The following is a 22,256-nucleotide window of genomic DNA, read 5'->3' as shown; positions in this document are numbered from 1 at the left end:
TGTTTCCAGTTTTGTAACATATTTAGTGTTAGTGAGGCAAATTCTTGGCTTATGGGGTCAGAAAGTTTTTAGAACGGGAAGTCACTGTTTCTCTAAATAGTCAACATAATTTAGTAGCAGCTAGCGTTTCTATGTCACTTTAGTACTTAGAAAGCACTTCACATAGATGGACTCATTTGGCCATCACAACAACCTTGGGAGGGTGGAGCAAGAATGACAATAGTGATGATGAGGGCACTGATGTGCTAGAATATATTCTATTTGTTGGAAGGATGTGGTGTTTGCCCATGAACTACAATTTCTTTGGAGAACTAGACTTACCGTCTCCTGAGTTATTTGTACTTGTTGCTGTCTTATTCCTTCAGCAGTTTTAGTTTCTTGTTCTTTAGCTTTAGCAGCAGTAATTATTACCTTCGGTACAAAGGCTTTCTCGGTTTCTTTTCTCATCTGTTTTTAAATAAAAAAGACCTTATTTTCTCTGTTTCTTAAATAAAAATAACATGATTTTTATTAAACAGCAATGTGGGAAAGGAGGCCAAATTTTTTTGTAGGTCTGTACATTGAATTAAAGTAACACATAGTACTAGTTAATATAGTTCTGACATTCCTATTCTTAATGTCCTAAGGCAGTTAGGCTTGGATAAAGAAATAAAGAAATAAACCGTCCTGCCCTGAGTCAATGCTTTTGAAAAATAAAAATACTTAATTTTTAAAGGTTTTTTTTTCCATACAAGTTATCATTTTATAGCAGAACATGGGTATTTAGATAAGTCCTGATTAGTGTGAACAATGAATTTTCTAAAGTGATTGCATTATTCAAATTCACACAGAATTTTTGCAGTGAGCTGGACCCAATTACCATACAGTGCTGGACCTGGAATCAGGAAGACTCATTTTCATGAATTCAAATCCAGTCTCAGACAATTCCTAGCTGTGTGACCCTGGGCAAGTCACTTAACTCTATTTTCCTCAGTTTCCTCATCTGTAAAATTAGCTGGAGAAGGAAATGGCAAACCATTCCAGTATCTTTGCCAAAAAATCCCCAAATAGGGTCACAAAGAGTCAGACACAACTGAACAACAACCACAAAAACCACTATGTGCTGGGTAATGGAGCTAAGTCCTGGGGATATGAAAAGAGGCACAAGATAGTCCCTGCCCTCAATCTAATAAGAATGTTTTTTTTTCAATTTGGCAACAAAATATGACATTGATATACTTATACAGCAGGCATTAGCAGTGTACTTCACATATAAAATCATGATATCCACCTTTTCTTGAGTTATATGTATTTCTTCTTTCTTGGTAGTAATTTCTTCTCTGGTTCTCAATTTTAATTCCTGTTCCTTGGCTTTATCAGTAGCAACTACTACCTTGGTTGTAGCAGTCTTTGCTTCTTTTCTTGTCTAATTTTCATAGAGAAAAAGGGAAGGAATTCTTTAATTTACCTTCATCTAAAAAGTCCCTATCATATATCATATAAAAATCATAAATATCACGAGATGCCAGAAACAGCTGAGAGATGGGAGAAAAAAAGAAAAAAAAAAGAAAAAGAAGAGAAGTTTTGAAGTACAATGGTAACTAAATGGGAAGGGAAATGACTCTGGGCTTGTAGGATCAATTTTGGCCTAGTAAGCAAGTTTCAGTTAATATCTGCTTGGAGTGCAGGAAAATTTCAAGGCAAAGGACCCAAATTCCTGCCCTGGCTCTGTTGCTAACTTGGAATAGACCACTGACCAAGGCAGTAGATCTCCTGCCTAGACCTTAGCTTCTTACTCTGTCAAATAAATGAAGAGCTAGGATTGATTAATCCCTGATGGCTTCAAGCTTTTAAATTCCATGGTGCTGATTCTCCTCAAGGAAACATCACTGCAGAAGAATGAATTAGATGACTTTCGAGAGACTTAGAGACAATGGGAAGATGTCACAAATGAGCAAATTTAGCCTCGAGGTCAGGAAAACCTTCCTAACAATTAGATTTATCTAAAATTGCAATGAGTTTACTGGAGGTGATGGGTTTTCCTATATTAAAGGCTTCAAGCAAAGGTAGGACACTCACTCATAGGGAAATTCTCATTCAGGTACTACATGGACTCCAAGGGTACTTCCAACTCTCAGTTTTTTGAGATGTAGTTCATGTAGTAAGAGTCTGGAATACCTCCAGATATGGGGCCAAGGTTCAAGTCTTCAGTGGGCCAGGGCAAGTTAGCACGTATGACATGTGCTTTGTGTCCACAGACTATAGGTCCTTCCCTAACAGCAACCTTGCAAATGCAACTAGGGAGTAAAAAAAAAAAAGGCAGGGAGTAGTAACTATTGTGCAAACTATGCAAAATTTATGTCCTGCTGATGGTAGACCTCCTTTCAAAAAGAAATCTACCTTCTAATAACTATATAAAGCAGGCTAGGAAAATTCTCATGATGCCAGGCCACTAACCAATGGACTAACTAATGCCCATGGTCTCATGGCTACTGCCTCCTCCTACTTGGAATAATCCAAAACAGACAGAGTTCCCATACCAGCATATGCTTTGAGAGATAATCCAATCCTCTGGAGGAACACTATCATATCTGTTTCTAACTCAGGTGGAGGTCCTGTCCTATCTCAGAGACAGGATTCAGCTGTAGGCTTGCAGGAAGCCAGATTTCCTTCAGACTATTATCAACATCTATACACTCAAGGTCACCTCCACACATCAGGCAGTAGCATAAACAGATTGCATGAGAACGGCTTTTGCCTGAGAATAATGGTTTAGAAATCCTGTGACTTGTACTGTTTGGGCTAGCTCTCTAACCTTCCCTGGGTTCTGAACCATTCTGATTAGAATTATGCTAAATATGGACAACTTCTTCCTTAGCTGGCACCCTGGACTTGACTTCACGAGATCTGCTTATCCCTTCCTTCTTGCCTTAATTAACTTCCATGAACAGGATTATATCTTCCCCCCCTTTTGTAATATATTCATTAAATTTTCCCAATTCTCTTTGGTCTTGTTGACCTCCTACCTTCCTGACCATGGGTACCTGTCAGGACCTTTCTTTTTAGCTGGATTCCTGGACTTTCTAGTTGCGTTTATCTCATCATCACCCAAAATCCCATGTTACAGAACCTGCCTGAGTCTTTCAAACAATTATTTAAAAGTTATTTAAAGGGGAGTCAGGAATCCCCTTAGAATGGGTCTACATTAAGTTTAATGACCAAACTTGGTTCCTAAGGAGAAATATGGAAATGTACCACCCTCCCTTCTTTCCAGAGGCAGGGAACTATGCATGAGAAACAAGGAATATAATGTTGGAATTGGCTGATATGGTTAGCTTCTTTGAACTTTTTAAAATTTTTGTTATAAGGGATGACTCTTTGGCAGGAAAAGAGGGGAGAGATATATCAGGAAATGAAGGTGATGTAAAAACGAAAGAGATAAAAAATTTTAAAACAAATTTGTCTATTTTCATTCATCAATCCAACGAGGACTTATTGAAGGCGTTTCCTGTTGGAATGGTGTAGTTCTAGTATGACCTAGGAAGGGCCAAATCATCATGTTCTGTCTAAGGCAACACAAAGCACACAGTGACAGGAAGAGGAAGGGCAGCCAACATCCCTGAGCCTCCCGTACCTGCTCTTGAACAGGTTGTACGTGCACTGCAGTCTTGGTTGTCCTCATTGCAGTCTGTTCTACAGCACTCGTTACTGGTTCTCTCACTCTGGCCATATCAACTGCGGCAACAACGGTCGCAACAGCTGCACTCTTGTCAGCTTCTTGTCTCACCTGAGGGAGGGACACCAGGGGGATGTTATTTTCTTAGGTGGCAAAGACTGGGACACAATGGACAGAAATGGTCAAGAGAAAGACACATATAAGGGAGTGTCCAAGTACTCAGATGCTACTTACTGACTTGTGAAATCAAAACATTCCAGTTTAATAGCATCCACTGTCAAGAATTTACACTCACAGTTAATTGATTCTCCTATCAAGTTTGAACCACATTAAATCTTTCATTATACTCATTCATTTTTTAAAGACAAATTCATCTTTATATGATTGACGACTTCTAACCTCCAACCTCTTCAGCCTAAATATTTGCAACAGATGTTCAAGGACAATGACTAACCCACAAAAGAAACTTGCTCTACCTTAAACTCTTTCCTTACCTCTTTAGCACCAGTGACTAAAGCTCCAGCAGCAAAGGCTGCACTTGTAGAAGTGGTGGAAGTAGCGCTGACTTCAGCCCCAGCAGCTCCACTGATGGTCACTTGCTCTTGGATACCGTATTTGCCTTCCCATCTTTCTTCAGTTCTAATCTGTGTTGAACTTGTCACTGTAGTTTCCCTCATTTGTGATTCAGAGGTAGCTACATAGCCCTCTTGCTTCCAAGGGGGAGGCACCTCAGGACCAGTGGCCACGGTGGTCTGTGCCTTCCGCATCAGTAATGGGGACTTCACAGGTCTGATGGGTGATGTGGAAATCCTTCCAGCTGGAGACACAGACCTGGTGAATAAAAAGGTAGATGGCATCAATCCATACCAACTCATAAAAATTCCCCTACAGATCATAGGGTTTGATTTCTGGGAGGAAGATCTCAAGCTGCTTTGATCTGCATCTTTTTAAATGTCTCATTAACCCATTTCAATTATCCTATAGACTAAAAAAAAGTGATTCAAAGTCATTTGATTCATGTCTGAGTAAATCTTTTTCTTCTGTGTTGTAGCCTCACAAGAGAAATATATCAAACCTCATGGAAGAATTTGTCCCATATGTTAGAACCTTTTTAGCATCTTATTTCCTCCCTCACAATAGGCAAATCAAGATGGTTAAGGATGCTTCCCTCAAAAATCCAGTCAAATGATAGTGCACATGTAAATCAAATGTAAAAAAATGAAATATATGTGTACATATATGTATATATTATTTTCTATACAATAAAGGGCTGAATCTATGATTTACTGATTTAGGGAACTCCTAGATGAGGAGACCTCCTTCTGTCAACATAGGTGGACACTTTCTTTATAATTCATAATCTCAGACAGTTGCCCATAGCATTGGGAGATTACTTGTCCAGGAGTACACAGAGGCAGGTCTGGAACTTACTACTTCCTGGCTTTTATGCCTCTCTCTCTCTCTCTCTCTCTCTCTCTCTCTCTCTCTCTCTCTCTCCTCTCTTCCTCTGTCTTTCTCTGTCTCTCTGTCTCTTCCCTTTGGTCTCTTAATTCATCAACGGGATAATTGCTGATGCACTTCACAATACTCTTACTGCTCATTTATTGTCCTTTCTTGTCAGTCCTTCTTAGTTTTAGCTGAATTTACTTTATTGCCCTCTCTAACCTTACTGTGTTCTAGCCTTTTTGAAAATAGTCTTCTAAATTACTATGAAAAAGGGTTAGTACAGAACCTAAGGCTTCTATATTTCTCAGTTACATCTTTAGTGCTGTCATAAACTATGGTTTTAATTAAGTTGTCTTCCTACATAATGGACTGGAATGTAAACCAGAGTTCCTGAGGGCCCAGAAGTAGAGTCCAACTAAGAGGATGGATTGTAGGATTCATTGGCAAAATATTGCTACAACCATTGGTGTTTCTTACCAATCTGGAACTATAGTCTGGGGGCAATTCCCTAACCAGCTTTCAGATGGTAAATGATTTTTAATAATTTATTGAATTCTGATCTGATTGAGGCTTTACTGTAATTGACACTCCAGGTGGCAGTGTTGCCTTGTTATCCCAGCTCTTTGCAAAATCTGCATAGAGATAAATGTTTATAAATTTACCCTGGCAGCTACCAATCCCTGCATAGAGTATTTAACTTAAACTGCTCATAAATACAACAGCTATTTTATTCCAATTAGTGCTCAAGGTACAGTTGCTATTTGCTACTAAATTAAAATAGAAATTAACAATAAGTTGCAACATTTACTGCAGTTAGTGGGGGAGATACTTAATTGCTTTGTCTTTAAAAGGGCTCTTCTGTGGAAAATCAATTTTTTTTTTAATAAATGAAGTTGTAATCAAACTTAAGAGATACTTAGAGGAAACAAATCTCTCATTTACAAATGGTTGCATGTTAAAAAGAGAAAAACCACAACAACAACAACAAAGGGGAGTGGGGAGCACTTTAGGCCCACTTAGTACAGTGGAACAAGTTCCAGATTTGGTATCAAAGGATCTGGGTTCAAATTCTGACTCTCCTTTTACTCTCTGTGTAACCTTGGGCAAGTTATGTTACCTCTTTGGTCCTCAATGTCCTCATCTGTAAAATGAAGGGGTTAGACTAGATGACCTCTAAGGTCCCTTCCAGCTCGAGATTGGTCACCTGATTGAAGGTCAGCATTTCAATGACGTGACCTTTGATTCAGTGCTCTTACTGTATTGGGTCAAAGTAGACTGACTCAGAAAAACATTAAAGACCAGAACAACACAGGAAGGTTCTCCAATCAAATCCCACCCCACCCACGCCCCCATTCCCATACAAGTCATTAGCAACAGGCTTCAGGTGGGCCAGTAACTGTGAAAATCAATGTAATTTAATTCATTAGAGAGAAGTGCTCATTTTTGTTGCTACAATAAAAAATCCCCAGTCGCAGCTGGATACTGTGGGCCTTAGTCAATGCAATATGTTTGCCTTTCTCTGCAAACAAGAGCATAATGAAAGTAAACTGACCTTTCAATTCCTGGGTGACCACTTTTCTTCTTCTAAATTGGTGTATTTTCTGACTCAAATTTGAATAGAAAATTTTTGGCAGATCATTTGAATGTTCACTTATGAACTCCCAGTATTGGTCCAAGGGATCGTGGGGATCAGTGTACCTCAGTACCATTGTTCTCTGACAGCCAGGAAATTGTGTGCTATTAGGACTATAATTTGATGATGGACAAACTTGGATTCAGGATGAGATTCAACTAGAATTTCATGTGAAAGTCAGGATGGATTTGGGCTTGAGTTTCCAACAGAAGTGTCCCTATGACATCCTGCCCACTGTCAGGCAACCAAGACGCTATTTTCTCTGTGCTCTAAGATGGGAGTAGGAGGGAGAATACATCTCAGGGAAGGGATTTCCCAGTTTAGTCTCTGCTATGAGTTTGTTGCTTTTCTTTCTTTGCTGAATTTTCTATTTCATATGAAAGGTGGCATAGAAGATAATGTCAAAAAAGACAAGAAGAAACAGTAGCACAGTATTGCCCACAAACCTCTATTGCCAGGTCTAATTTTTATCTATTTTCTTCTTTTACAATTTAAAAACCTATCAAGAAATCTTTCATTTTTTCATTCTATATTTTGTAGTTTTACAGGGTCTTTGGAAACTAGCTAAATTACCTAAACCCATTAGCTTCAATTCCCATATTGACTATCTACAGAGATAGGGATGGGCACCAGACCTGAGATTTCATTGATAGGAGAACTCCTTCATTAAAAAAAAAATGTTTACAGTTGTAAAGGGTTGCCTGTGGCACAGAAGGTTTAAATAACTTCCCTAGCTTTACCTAGCCAAAAGGTTATAGGTAGGATTTGAACCTGTCTTCTTGCTTTTGTTTTCAGATCTCCATCCTCTACTCCATGCTATGGTGATTGCTTTTATTCAGTTGTTTTCAGTTGTTTCAGACTTGCCATGATCCCATTTGGGGTTTTCTTGGTAAACTGGAGTAGTTTGCCATTTGTACCAGCTTTCATAACAAATTTCTGAATGTAATGAATTTCCACTCTTTAAAAAATTTCCCCAAATGAACCAATGGGATATTTTGGAAGAAACATAGGACATTAGAGCTATTAAGAACCTTAAAGATCATCTAAATTAAATCTGTCATTTTTCATACGAAAAAATGGAGGAGCTAAGTGACTGACTACATGATTTGCTCCAGGTTACACAACTAGGAGCTAGTGTTCTCTCCAAATGCAACAGACAGAATGGTATAGTGGAGAGAAGGCTTGCTTTTGGATGCAAAACAACCCCACTCTAGTGCTATTTCTGTCATACATTGGCTGTGTTACCCCGAGCAAGTCACACTGTGTCATTGTTCACAGGCAACTCTCTAAGGTTTTAAATTGCAAGAGGGTGGATGATCTGAATTGGTAGATGGAGTTTCCTTACTGGGAACTCCCTATAGTAATTAAATCATATATATAGTTTCTCCAGAGCTGGGGACACAACCAGGGATTTTCCCTACAGCACCAAAATTTATTGAGTAAAGTAGCACTTATATTCCTTCAACAGAACTTACTGAGTTTAATTCCTAGTTAGCAAGAATAATTAGTTAATATAAGAAGCCAATAGATCGAGTATGTGTGTGTGTGTTTCCTCTCCCCAGTTATATTATCCCAGATGAACTGTTTTCCTTTCTCCCTACCAAATAAAAATGCTCTATCTCGATATGTTCTGAGGTGTCACCTGTGTGGATCAGTGTCCACAGGTCTCTCTCCTTCCCAAGTGGATTTGTCTTAAAAAATTCACTTGAGAATGCTTTTCCTACTATTTGCCCTGGGGGGAATTTCGTGAAACTTGCCTCTTGCACATTTTATGAAGCATGTGAAAAATGTGAAAAATGTTAGTTATATCATTACTTTCCCCCATCATGTACTACATTTTCAGTTGTTTTCTCTATCATTTCTTTGGTAACATATTGGGTATAGCCTCATCCAGCAGAGCCAGTGCAGTTAAGAAGGCTTCCTTTACCTGACAGGAGATGGGGTTGGTGCCCGCACATGTCTGACGGGAGATGGTGACTGTCTAACTGGGGATGGAGACTGCTGGCGGCTCAGTTGAACTTTTGCAGCAATGGACGGTGGAGTTGGAGATCTTGACTTAGGCTTAGGAGGTATCCTTGGAGGTGTTTTGTGGGGCAGCTGTTGTCCGGTGGCACCATCTATGACCATTTCAACAGACGCAATTGATCTGGCATCAAAGTGGGCTTCAATTTTCTGTAAAAGATTACAGTGATAATAATGAAGAGGAGGAGAAGGGCCACTGATTAGAACAGCAAGCTGAATTACTGGGGAACTAGCAAGAGGGTGGGGGAAAGTACCTTTTCAATTCGAGTTTCTCTTGTTTGGGAAATCTGAGCAGTCGAAACAATTGTTTTTGTCTTTTTAGCGGGTATTACTTCTTCGCCTGTAGGAAGAAGACAAATGTTCAGAAGGATGAACAACAGACCAGCCTGTTTTAGGAAGTACATAAACACTGGCTACAAGGAAAATCAATCTGATTCTATGGTCATTTAAATAGTTGAAAAATGTGGAAAGGCTTGTATTTCACATGAATATTAATTAGGTCAGTAAACTGAAAATATATTTGTTATACAAGACTGCACAAAGAGCTATTAAAAACAACTCAGCCTCTAAAATAAGTCCATTAGTTGTCTAAACAAGATGATACCGGCTTGATAATTCAAATGGCTGCCTCCAAATTCCTTTTCATTTGTATTGGCGCCGAACTCCCACTCCCAAACTACTTCCACAGCTGCCAATTCTGGCACACCTATATCCTAGGGTCTTTTCTTTGGAGGTTAGAATTTCTACCTAGTGATGATTTCATAGCTCTCTTCTGAGCCAAAGACCTCCTCTGTCTTCACTTGATCAGTCTGCACTAATTTATGGCACTGTATTATCTAACAGGATCTCTAAATCATCCCCCACAAAACATTGTCATTGGTTTTGAATCTTCTTAAGCAACTGAATCTTATTCTTTGTCCCTCTTCCTATCCATTCTTATTGTTGATCATGACCAGCGACATGGAGAACATATGAACATGGAGACATAAAGAGGAAATCATGGAGGATCCAGGTACCTGGACCTCAAATTTGTTACCTTGAACCAGTAATTCTGCAGTTGAAGTAGCTCTTCCTACACTATTCGTAGCATTTACTGAATAGGTTCCAGAGTCTTCAGGATAAGCTTCTGCAATTAATAAGCTGTAGAGGTTGCCTTCTTGTGAAATCTGAAAATCAAAGGAGCTTTGGATTTCTGCTCCGTCCCGATAGAACTTCACCACAGGTGTAGGGATTCCAGTCACTCTAACTTCCAGGCGGACCTGGCTTCCTTGTCTCACGGTCATGCTCTGTAGTCTTTGTACGAAATTGGGGGGCGCTGTTTCTGCTACAATTTGGACAAAGAAGGGAAATTGAAATCAGTCCTACAACAGTTCTCTACAGCAATGCCCCAACATACTAACTGCAGAAGCAGCCATCTCGAGCCATGTGTGTATATATATGTGTGTATATATATATATATATACACACACATATATATATTGCAGAAGCAGCCATCTAGAGCCATGTGTGTATATATAAATATATATATATATATAAATATATACATAAATACACACACACACACACACACACACACACACACACACAGCTGCCAGGTGGTGTAATGGGTAAAGCAACAGGAAGACTTAAGTTCAAATCTCAGATGCTTACTAGCTGTGTGGCCTTGGGCAAGTCACTTAACTTCTGTTTGCCTCAGTTCCCTCATCTGTAAAATGGGGATAAGAGCACCTACCTCCCAGGGTTCTTGTAAATATCAAATGAGAAAATAACTGTGAAGTGCTTAGCACAGTGCCTGGAACATAGTAAGTGCTTAATAAATGCTAGCTATTACTATTGTTAACTCAAATTATCTTGATGGTTTAAGAATGCACTGTCTCCAAACCTGTAGATGAATTGCTGATTTGAACATCTTTTACACTGTACTTGAACCCAATGTACACAGTAGATGATAGCAAAGACTGTTCTAGGAAGCATACAAATCTCACTGTGGGGCTTCCTGACCTGGACTATTCAATATTGCCACATTGAGTTTTACAAGACTTCTCAGCATGGAACCTTCTTTTCCAAGCTCATTTCTAATTCTAGTATGAACATTTAAATACAACTTTATATGTTTTTTTAAGTTACTTTAAAAAGTGTTTTACACATATCAGAAGATATCTTTGGGAAAAAAAATATCACTTTGACATTGGTATTTTGGATGTGCCTATATTTTACTTAAATGGGAACAGGAACTGAATTTGCAGTTTCATTGGTATGGGTAACTCCGAAGTGAGGAATCTCCCTTTGCCAGTGCAAGATCAATATCATCTCTGCAATTTATAGTCTTAGAGTTGCCTAGAGCAGGGAGAGGATAAGTGACTTGGCCAGAGTCATCCAGCCAATAAGTGGTCAGAGGCATACTAAGAACCCAAAGGTTTGACTTTGAGGCCAACCTTTTGTCACATTGCTTCTTCTTACCTTTGCTTTATTAAATATTTAAATATTACTTTTAAATTAGGTTCATGTAAAAATATACATATATTTGTGGCATTTTCCATTTGATTATTCTATATCTCTTCAAATAATGCAAATGTTTACCTGCTTTTAAACTGTCTGAATTATAATATATATATATATATATATATATATATATATTTGTTAATTTTATGCTGTTGTTGTTATTCAGTCATTTTCAGTCAGATTCCACTCTTCATGACCCTGTTTGGGCTTTTCTTGGCAAAGATACTGGAGTGGTTTGCCAGTTCGTTCTCCAGTTCATTTTACAGATGAGGAAACTGAGGCAAACAGGGTTAAGTGACTTGCCCAGGATCACACAGTTAGCAAGTGTCTGAGGCCAAATTTGAACTCACAAAGATTAGTCTTCCTGACTCCACGGTCAGTACTCTATCCACTGTGCCACTAAGTTGCCCTAAATGGGTACTAGGAAGGGCATTTTTCAGCTAGTCAGATTAAATGAAATTAAAATATTGTGAAATTATTCTGAGGGCAGATGAGATAAATTTTGAAATGGCTTGAAAGAAAAGCAGAAGTTGACAACTCTCCTAAATTTGAGGATAGTCATCTATTCATTGGGTGGTAAAGCAACTTTCTTGAAAAAAAGACTTTTGTGTTGTAAAACGGAACATCTGCTCAGGTTTATACCTTGTTAATTGAAGTTCTTTCCATTATGGCAATAAAGTATATTCTTGGAAATATAATTGAGTATTTGAAGAATATATGGATTCTTGCTGTTATATACTATTTCTATAGAAGCAATAGTACAGACAAGGTAATGTGCTCCTCTAATGGACTGAGCAGAAGTCAAAGACTGATTGTCACCTGCCCTTTTCAAATCCTCCTTGTAAAGTCATCACTAACATTCATAAGCAATAAGAAACTACTATGTCAAATACACCAATTAAAAGCAAATATTTAGTTAGACCTTTGTTGGTTAAATTGACCTCTTATATAATAAAAATATGAAGGGCACCAGGGATAATTTTTTTTGCATCAGGTAACACATGGTCAAAGATGAAGTTTGGCCGAAACATTTAATGTTTTTTGTTTTTGTTTTTAGCAATAATAACCATTAGATTATGAGCTCCTTGAGGGCAGGAATATACTTTTCCTTTTCTTTGTATTCCTAGCACTTAGCACAATGCCTGTAATGTAGTCAGAAATAGAAATTTCAAAATGTTGTAGCCTAAACATATAGAGGTATTTATATATTTATATTTATATATACACACATTTGTATATGTGTATATATACATATATATGCATAAGTAGATTTGCATACACATATATATGCAGGGTGTCCCAAAAATCTCAGTGCAGTTTTTAACTATTTTAATAGCTTATTTTAATAGTTTAAAGCTGCACTGAGACTTTTGGGACACCCCGCATATATATATGTAAACAAATCTACTTATACATATGTGTGTATATGTATATGTGTGTATATACACACACATAGACACATATATAAAGCTTAATATAGCTTTAATAAGCCCTAATAGCTTAAAACTGCATGGAGATTTTTGGGACACCCTGCATATATGTGTGTATACACATATATTAAAAACTTAATGTAGTTTTAATCAGCTTTAATAGCTTGAAGCTGCACTAATACTTTTGGGATACCCTGCATGAATAGCGTGAGGTTTAGTGATAGTTCACATCTGTATGGTGCTTTTTAACTTTTCCAAAGTGCTTTCACATTATATCCCTTTAACCTAATACATACAAAGTGCAAAATGTGCAAACACTTTATAAAAGTCTATCTTCTTATGGCTGATAAGAAAATGAATTAAATCATAGTTCTTTTCTGTTTACACTGTGCCATGAATATTTAATAATTTAGGTTGAGGAGGTCAAAATGTACTTGTATTATCCACAAATATGTATGGAGTAGCCACAATATAATAAGTGTCTATTTCCAAGGCCAGGAGTTTTTGTGTTATGGTGATACAGATAGCACTTGTGCTTCCATTGGTAGAGGGAACTGCAAGTTATGGAAAACTAGCTGGACAGCTGTGCAGAGTACTGAGGACCGACCAGTGTCACTCAGACAGTATATATTCCTACATTTCTTTAAATTCAACTTCTTCGAGGGCTGGGTCTTTGTATTTGTGCCCTTAGAGCCTAGACCATAGTAGGCACTTAATAAATACTTGATGCATCACAGGTGGGACCTCAACCTAGGCTTCTTGGCTCAGAGACCAATTATGCCATGTCTATGCATTATAATTTACCCAAAACAAACAGATTGTTTTTAACCTATCCAAACTGGCTTTTGTGTCACTTGCTAAATTTCTGCATTTCCCTTGCGCTTTAATTCCTTCCACTGGCCTCAAGTCCCTGCCCATGGAGCGCTCTGATGAGAATGAGGGGCAATGCCGCGGCGAAGACTGGGGTCTGGCCCCTCACCTACCTGTAACGAGGAGTTCAGCAGTACTAGTCGCTTGTCCAGATCCATTGGTGGCTCGCAGGGAATATCTTCCACTGTTGCCTTTTGTCACGGCGGGGATCGTCAATTTAGCGCGGCCATCGCTAAAAGAGATCTGCACGCCGGGCAGCGACGCAGCGGAAAGAACCTGGCCATCCCTAAACCAGCTCACCTCAGGAACTGGAAAACCTGCAGAGGAGAGAAGGCCCAGGACAATTCAGCGTCACTATTTTGGGAAAACACAGAAAGGACTTTTATCATTTCCTGTCGTACACAGTGGTTCCCAGTAACTTACAAGTCTTGTCTAAAAATGCTAGGTTTCTGGCTCATCCTTAGCCACAACGAGGGGCTCACAGTATGTAAGGCAATTCGTGGTGTTGAAAACACATTGACAGAGCAGAATAACAGTGTAAATCACAGATCATAAGAAAATATTCCAAACAGCAACCTATGGTTTCAGGCCCATTAAGAGAAAGGAACTATTTTCTCTGGGAAGAGGAAAATGTAAATACTAGTAGCATGTAATTTAAAAGCTCATCTAATACAATACCTCCCCCCTCTCAGTTTTTATAAATGAGGACCCTGAGGTTAAGGGAGTTGCTCCAAGGTCATAGGAGAAGTTAATGGCAGCCTAGAAATAGAATCCACATTTCCTGACCCCCCAGGCCAGTGCAGTGCATTTTTTCCTACAGATTTATAGAAATGCTTAAAATCTGGCCAGGAATTCATAAAGTGAAGAACCAGCAAATTTGTGAGTGAATTTATGAAGTGAGGAGAAACCTATTTTTTTCTTTAACACACAAATTAAAAGCATGGGTAATAATTGTTTAAATTCAAGGAGAATTTGAATTTTAAGAACAAACATGGACCACAATAGCAACTACAAATCTAATCTACTCACTTGTAGAAACAGCTCTAATTTTGGTCAAGTACTTTGGTCTTTGCCCCTGAACTCCACTGGGCATCCTGGACATCTCCAGCTATGCCATCTGCATTCAACTCCACTGAGACTATCACCTCTGTTCTCTCTCCACCAGAGAATGGGCTTTACCTTGGACTTTGAGAGGTCAACTTTGGCCTTACCTTGCTGGGTTCCATCCCTTTTGTCATGCCACTACCTTCCCCCGTTTCCAGCTCCCCATCTCCCTTTTATTCATGATTTCCCCCCTATTTAAATGCAAATTCCTTGAGGGTAGACACTGTCTTGCTTTCTCATATTAGCATCTTCATTTTCACAATGCCTAGTAGATAATAAACACTTAATAAATGCTTTAGCTATCTGAACAGCCTGGGTACACATGCCAATAGAGAGATGCAAGGGAAACTGGTCTCACCTGTCCTTCATTGACTAGATTTGACACTATGACTTATTTGTAGGGATGCTTTTAAGTAAATTATTCCTTTCTTTCTTGAAAATTGGATCACTTATTCCTTGAAGGTGGTTTTTTTCCCCCTCCATTCTGATATTCTACACTGGCACCTGAAATGGCTATGTTAAAAATACTAATGGGCTTTTCCCAGACCTCACTGAGCACAGACTAAAGGGGAGAGACATCAGTACAATAGGATGTAGATGGGGGAAGATATACATACATGCTCCAAGAGAGCAAGTGATACCCAATAATTTAAAGAAATGACAATCAAGGAAATCTCCCTCTCTGGAAACCTTCAAGAACAAGAACTCATGCTCTTTTTTTCCCCCTAAACCTACCTGGCCTCCAAACCTGCCTATTTCTGTGGAAGGTATTACCTAGGTCCATAATCTTGGAGTCACCTTACAATCTTCCCTAGTATTTAAGGACCTCCATAATCTGTTGCCCACCTACCTTTCCAGCTGTATTTCCTACTACTCCTCTTTATGAATTGCTCCCCTCATCCTGATTTGTTCATAACTACAAATTTGGTATTCCATCTCCTGACTCCATATATTTGTATAAGCCATCACTCAGTTTTCATTTTTAAATATGACAGAAAATATACGGTGGTGTATATTTCCTTAAAACTGCATCCTCAAGTGAAACCCCAGACTCATAGAATTTTAGAGCTAAAAATAATTTTTATTCCACAGATGAGAAAACTGAGGCCTAGAAGTTAAAGTGATTTATCCAAGATCACAGAATTACTAGAAGAGCAGCTAGGATTATTATCCACTACTTCTTGGTTTCTCTTTCTACTACACTCCAAAATAAGTAAACAAATAAAATAAACAACTCACATTCTGTATTCTCAAAACTCACATGAAAGATTAACCACAAAGATTGTGGGAGGGGGCATTCAAAATCCTCCAATGCTTCACAATATTAGGTGTCTACAGATCTTACAGATGCTATTTATGGTGATAGGATTTTTTTGTGTATTGATAGGGATGATAATTATCTGGATAATTAAATTAAAATGTACTATTTCAATATTCTTTACTGGAATATTCTGCAGAATAACATTTAAGATTAATTTAAGTTTAACAAATATTTAATGAGTTCTTTCTATGTGCAGAGTTGTAAGTAATAGTCTAAAGGTCATGTCTTTGCTCTCTCAGAGGCTGTCCTCTAGTTAGTGAGATGGAAAGCATGGCAGATGGGAAGACCAACTAGCCTTCCTGCTCTTCCTCATGCATGGCATGGGATATGGAGATCTCCCATTTCCGGATCTTTGCATTGGTTGTCCTCCATGCCTAGTACTGCCTCCTCACCTCTTTCTCTTAGAATCCTTTCTTTTCTTCAAAGCTCTGTTGAAGCCAGAGCCTTTCTTGATTTCTCCTAACTGCTAATGCCCCTCCCTTAAAAACAACTTTGTTTTTATATTTTTCTCTTTTCTCCTCACGCTCCTTGAGGGCAGGAACAATTTCATTTTTGTTTCTGTATTTCTATCAGCTAGCACAGTGCCTGGCTCACAGTAACATGTAATAAATGCTTTTTTGATTGATCAGCTGCAACAATTCTACATCTGCCCTTCATAGTTCCTTTTATAATTTAACAACCTTATGAGGACAAGTGCTCTTACATCTAAACTAATCTTCCTTCCCATATTTCACTGTGAGAACATTTCCTCTCTCTTATCCCTCAGTAGAGGTAAAAAACACTCTCTCCTCATAGTCTCTGACACTAGAATCGTAAGGTGGTACAGTAGATAGAGTACTAGACATGGAGTCCAGAAGACCTGAGTTCAAAATCGACTTCAGATACTTCTTAGTTGTGTGACTCTCTGTTTGCCTCTATTTCCTCATCTGTAAAATGGGGATAATAATAGCCTCTACCTCCCAGGGTTGTTGTAAAGATCAAATGAGATGGGGCAGCTGGGTTGCACACTGTATAGAGCACCAGCCCTGGAGTCAGGAGGATCTGAGTTCAAGTCTGGCCTCAGACACATAACATTCACTAGTTGTGTAACTTGGGGCAAGTCACTTAACTCCAATTGCCTCACTAAAAAAAAATGAGATCAAATCGCAAAGCTTTTTATAAATCTTTTTTTTAAATTTCTTTTTGATGAGGCAATGGGGTTAAGTGCCTTGCCCAGGGTCACACAGCTAGCAAGTGTTATGTGTCTGAGGCCAGATTTGAACTCAGGTCCTCCTGACTCCAAGGCCAGAGTTCTATCCACTGCACCACCTAGCTGCCCCAAGCTCTTTGTAAATGTTAAAGTGCTATATAAATGCTAAGTATTACTATGTGGTGCCTTATAGTTAACCAAGTACTTTATACATATTATTGTACTTGATCTCTTTGTGGGTGATGAAGGTATTAGAGTCATTACAACTCCATTTTACAGATAAGGAAGGTAAAATTCAGGGAATATTTAAGAGTAATTGTAAATTGGGAGAAGAAGAGACTTTAGCAATAATCTATGCTGACCTTCTTATTTTACATATCAGGAAACTGAGGCCTAGAAATATGAAATGCCTTGCCCTATTTCAAAAGACTAATTAGTGATGACCCAGGCCTTGAACTGAAGTCTCCTAAACATTTGTCCAGGATCATTCATACTAATGAAGAGAGGAAAACAGATGGTGACATGAGCAAGGGTAAAGAGGAAACATATCCCCAAACAAATATTTGACTTTGGAATATACTCTTTGCTGGTATTTGAATGGGTAATGATGAGTAAAGCATTGTGGGAAGTCCCTTCAAACCAACCATTTGAATCCTCCCTGTGAAAACCTGACTCAAGAGCCGCTGAGAAGATAATGACTTCATCCTGACTCTTACTCCACTCTTTCCTACAATTCCTCTATGGTGGACTTATCTAGAGGAGAGGCATTTGAGAAGGTGGGTGCATCCTAAATAAGAGGTTCCTTCCATTTCTAGTTTCATAATCATCTTTGTAGCCTGTTGAGAATTTCTAAAATCCTGCATAAATTGTGAAGCTAAGAACTAGACATAGCAGCACGATAGCAATTATGTGTGATTCAAGTTCATTACAACCCCTAGTTTATGTGTATTTAAAACAGGAGCTGTATATGAGTTTTAGATTTTGAAAGATCATAAGTTTAGAGCTGGCAGGGTCTCATTTGTAAAATGAGGAAAAAGAATCCCTTAAGCAGGAAGTAACTTGTCCAAGGTCACAGGGGTAGTAGCAGGGATATGAACCCACATTCTCTGACTCCAACCACAGCACTCTTTCCACCATCCCATGGTGGAGAAATACTATCATCCATTTGACATGAAACAGATTATTCTACCTGTAATCTAGGAGGCAAAGGTAGCCAAATAAAATTTTATTTTGTTGTCTTTACGTAAGCAAGTCTTCCATTGTTGACAACTAAATGGCTTCTTTTCTCCTTATTTGTGCGTAATGAATGTCTTTAGTGATGTTTTTCTGAGAACTTCTTGGCATGTAGTGTGAGAGAACAAAAAGCTACTTAAAAACTGGATTCCATCACTCCACAGGCAAGTAAAATTCCCAATGAAGCCATATGTGTTCTGTTCAATTCAGAAGTTATAGAGCTTTGAAAGACAAATAAATGCATTATTTGGAAGTCAGCAGGAGTTTATCATGCATGAGGAGAGCGAGATTGATCCCTACGTGGAGATACAAAAGAAAATGAAGAATAATTACGTGGCATTTGTGTATTGTGGAATAACGTATTAGCCAATTATGTTTAAGGTTGGTACAAAAAACTGGTAGAGAACAAAAAAATAAATCTTACTTCTTGTCTTCATCATAAATGATAAAAATGAAAAACGAAGAAGGGAATAAAATGTAAATGCATTGAATTAAGGATAAGGCATGCTTCCCAGTTAATCCATAACAGCTTATCAGAGCATCCATGATAGTCTGGTAACATACAGCATTGATTAAATGATTTTGAAATATTGAAAAAGCAAGCATCATTCGGAGAAGTACTGCCACATTTTTACAAGACTGTATAATACAGTAAGTAAGAGTTTTCTGGAACTTTCACTAAGTCAAAATGAAATATCCTGGAAAGAAAAAATGCTTCCCACCAGTATTTCTATAATATCTCTGTTGGCTCAAACTTAGCTTCCAAATTCTGTTATGAACTTCAAGAATAGGCCAGTGCCAGTTTCTTGATTCTTTCTCATGGGTATTATAAATGTGTAAAAGTGCTAGCCTTGAAGCAAAAATAGAACCTATACTTTGAAATGAAATATTTGTTTTCTGAGCACTTCCAAATACTTCATATATATGTTTTTTCTTTTATAAATAGATATATGTGTATAGATATAATTTTATATGTATATTTGGATTATGTGAACTTATATATAAGAATACTGAAACTCAGTTTAAGTATCTTGTCCAAGGTCCCAATTTAATTTATGGGAGAAGCAGGATTGGAAGCCAGCTCTACTGATTTCAGTCCAATAGTCCACTACTCTATCCTGAAAATAATTCACTGAAAGACTTTTTCATTTAGACTCCTTATCCAGTCATATGCTTTAATCACCCTGATCCTCTATGATAGGGACTAAGTATGTTCATAAAGGCAGGGGAAAAAAAAGACAGAATAAAACCATAATTCTGTGTCTCAACCAAAGGATCTTAATCAACATCACCATCTTGAAGTTACCAGTTCCTCTCTCCAAATGTCTGCCAATCATTTTTTCATAGTGGAAAATCAAGTGTTGTCATGACAACCTAGCCAACAAAATTGACTACCCCAAATTTTAAAGTTTTCTTATGAAATATGGAAAAATAACTCTTAATTTTGGACCCAAGAGCTGTTATTGCTAAGTATATTACTAAAACACCCAATTGTTGGATGTTAGAGATATAATTTTATTATATGAAAATCGACAAATTTGATAATACAAGAATCAACATCATTTGTGTAATATACATTTGTTTGGGATAAGAATACCATTTATTACCAAAGATGACTGTACATGTAGATAGCAGCAAATATTCTTCCAGAGATATGTAACACCTTGTTACTTATTTCACTTGACTATTATTAATTTATTGAATAGCTAGTTTAGACCAGAGCATAATCATGAGGAATAAATTTGTGTGATGGAGAGAGAAGGGATGAGGTAAAGTGTACAGAGGTGTCTCATTGGGAGAAGTTTCAGACAGTCAAGGGGCAAAATAATGGCACTTGGGATCTGGAACATCAAGAGAGAGTTAAAGGGACAAGTCTGAAGACTACTCTAACTGAAGACTTTGGCCTGTGGGCAGCTAGATGGCACAATAGATAGAGTGCTGGGCCTGGAGTCAGGAATATATCTGAGTTCAAATCCAGCCTCAAGACACTTACTAGCTATGTGACCCTAGACAAGTCACTTAACCCTGTTTGCCTCAGTTCTTCATCTGTAAGATGAGCTGGAGAAGGAACTGGCAAAGCACTCCACTATCTTTGCCAAGAAAACCCCAAATGGGGTCACAAAGAGTTGGACAGGACTGAACAACAACAAATGAGTTTGGCCTAATTGCAACCTGGTTTATTAAACTAATGGATTCTCTTGGAACTTTGACAATATTTTTTTCCAAGATCCCTCCAAAGATTATAATTCTATGATTCTTTTATCTGTATTTTTTGAAACTTAAAAATGATAAATATAACAACAACAAATCTATACTAATCAAATCAGGCAAGGAGGAAGAGAGCTGTGCAGTCTTCATTTTACACGATGAGATAAAAGTAAATTCATGACTGAAGAACACTATAACAATATTTCAGTTTGAGGTTGAAAGAAACTGCATGTTTTATGTTAATAATTAATGTCTGCAAATTCAATACGCAAAAAAATTTCCTTCAATAAATGATTTCTCTCCTTCAGTAAATAATTAATATATTTCTTGTTCCAATTCAAAACCGATGTGTACACTTTTGTACTTCAGATTTTCCCAATACTTTGTCTTTAAAACTAGGGCAATGATGTCGCACATTTTTCTTCAATTAAATTATCATATGTACCCAAACAACAACGATAAAAAGTCATTGCGTCTTATCCTGCACAACGTCTTTCCTCTCAAGTAAACTAATGAGGCCTTTTCAGTATAAGACAAAGTAGTAGCTGAACCACATAAAAATGGATACAGTATTTCCTGACAGGCTTTTAAAATACTTTATATGCCTTTATTTCAATAAGGTAATTTGGCTCAATTAAAAACTGAATCAATAAAATAATTTTAAGTTGGTCTTTGATACTTTTTCTGAAGAAAGTCCAGTTGCATATCCATTTTCTAGCTGGGTAAATTAAGGCACAGAGATGTTAAGTGGACACACAGCAAGTCAGAAGTTGACCCAGGCTAAGAGCTAAGTCATGCCTTCTAGTCTATTTTGAGTGCTCATTACAAATATAGAAGGACCGGATTTAACCCTGCTCATCTGCTGAATTCTGACATTGTCTTAAGTCCATGATAATTGTTATACTTTATGGAATTCCAAATATGAATAAAACATTTTAATGGCATTAGAGTGTCATACTTTGTCAGCACGGTATGATTGGTTTATACCCTCAAAATGACCCCTCTACAAATTTGGATGAACTAGAAAAATCAAAAGAGGATTTAAACTTGGCTCTGCATCTAACAGCAAGGTTAACTCATCACAGATTCTAGAAAGGGAAAAGAAGTTAACAAAAAATGATTTGTTTTCTTACCACTAATATGAGCCTCAAAGGTTGCAGCACTACCCTCCAGTGCCACAACACTTTGTAATGGCTGTGTGAATGTAGGGGCTTGAGTCGCCATCTTTTTAGGCACTCTGCAAGAAAGAAGAAACAGAATTAGAATTCCTATCCCAGGAAAGAAGATACCCACTCCTCTAAATGAAAATTAGTCACTTGGGTCAGTGACCTGGTCTTTATTTTTCTTTTATATTTTGATAGCTGAATTCCAATAGGATTGGGTTTCTCTGTAATCCTGTATGTTTTATTTTGTGTAGCTATAGGTTTCACCACAGTGCTTAAGAGGTCTGTCACACACACACACACACACACACACACACACACACACACACAGAGGTTAAAAATTCCTACTCTAAACAGATAATCCTTTGGCTTGGTCGTTTTTGTACTCACTGGTGAATTGGAATATGACTCTTCGAGCATTTGGCTTTAGTCTACTAAAAAGTGTAAGGCTAAATAAGACTTCTAGGGAGAGAAGACCCA

At 37.9% G+C, this 22,256-nt stretch overlaps 1 protein-coding gene across 1 annotated transcript in view; it reads right to left on the bottom strand.

The window, feature by feature from the left end:
- TTN (titin) overlaps positions 1 to 21,837 on the bottom strand; it is a 325,691-nt gene extending 303,854 nt beyond the window's left edge. Inside the window, exons 1-9 of the mRNA XM_027865699.1 lie at positions 21,747 to 21,837; positions 13,672 to 13,875; positions 9,793 to 10,080; positions 9,011 to 9,096; positions 8,662 to 8,906; positions 4,150 to 4,486; positions 3,614 to 3,766; positions 1,271 to 1,405; positions 322 to 447 (exon numbers count right to left, since the gene is read on the bottom strand). Coding sequence (XP_027721500.1) covers positions 322 to 447; positions 1,271 to 1,405; positions 3,614 to 3,766; positions 4,150 to 4,486; positions 8,662 to 8,906; positions 9,011 to 9,096; positions 9,793 to 10,080; positions 13,672 to 13,875; positions 21,747 to 21,837 — 1,665 coding nt within the window. The remainder of the gene's footprint in view (positions 1 to 321; positions 448 to 1,270; positions 1,406 to 3,613; positions 3,767 to 4,149; positions 4,487 to 8,661; positions 8,907 to 9,010; positions 9,097 to 9,792; positions 10,081 to 13,671; positions 13,876 to 21,746) is intronic.
- Positions 21,838 to 22,256: the final 419 nt, after the last annotated feature.

The sequence above is a fragment of the Vombatus ursinus genome, unplaced genomic scaffold, assembly GCF_900497805.2.
Source record: "Vombatus ursinus unplaced genomic scaffold, bare-nosed wombat genome assembly UNPS02014779.1, whole genome shotgun sequence".
NCBI classification, from domain to species: domain Eukaryota; kingdom Metazoa; phylum Chordata; class Mammalia; order Diprotodontia; family Vombatidae; genus Vombatus; species Vombatus ursinus.
This window is presented reverse-complemented; position numbering and strand designations above follow the sequence as displayed.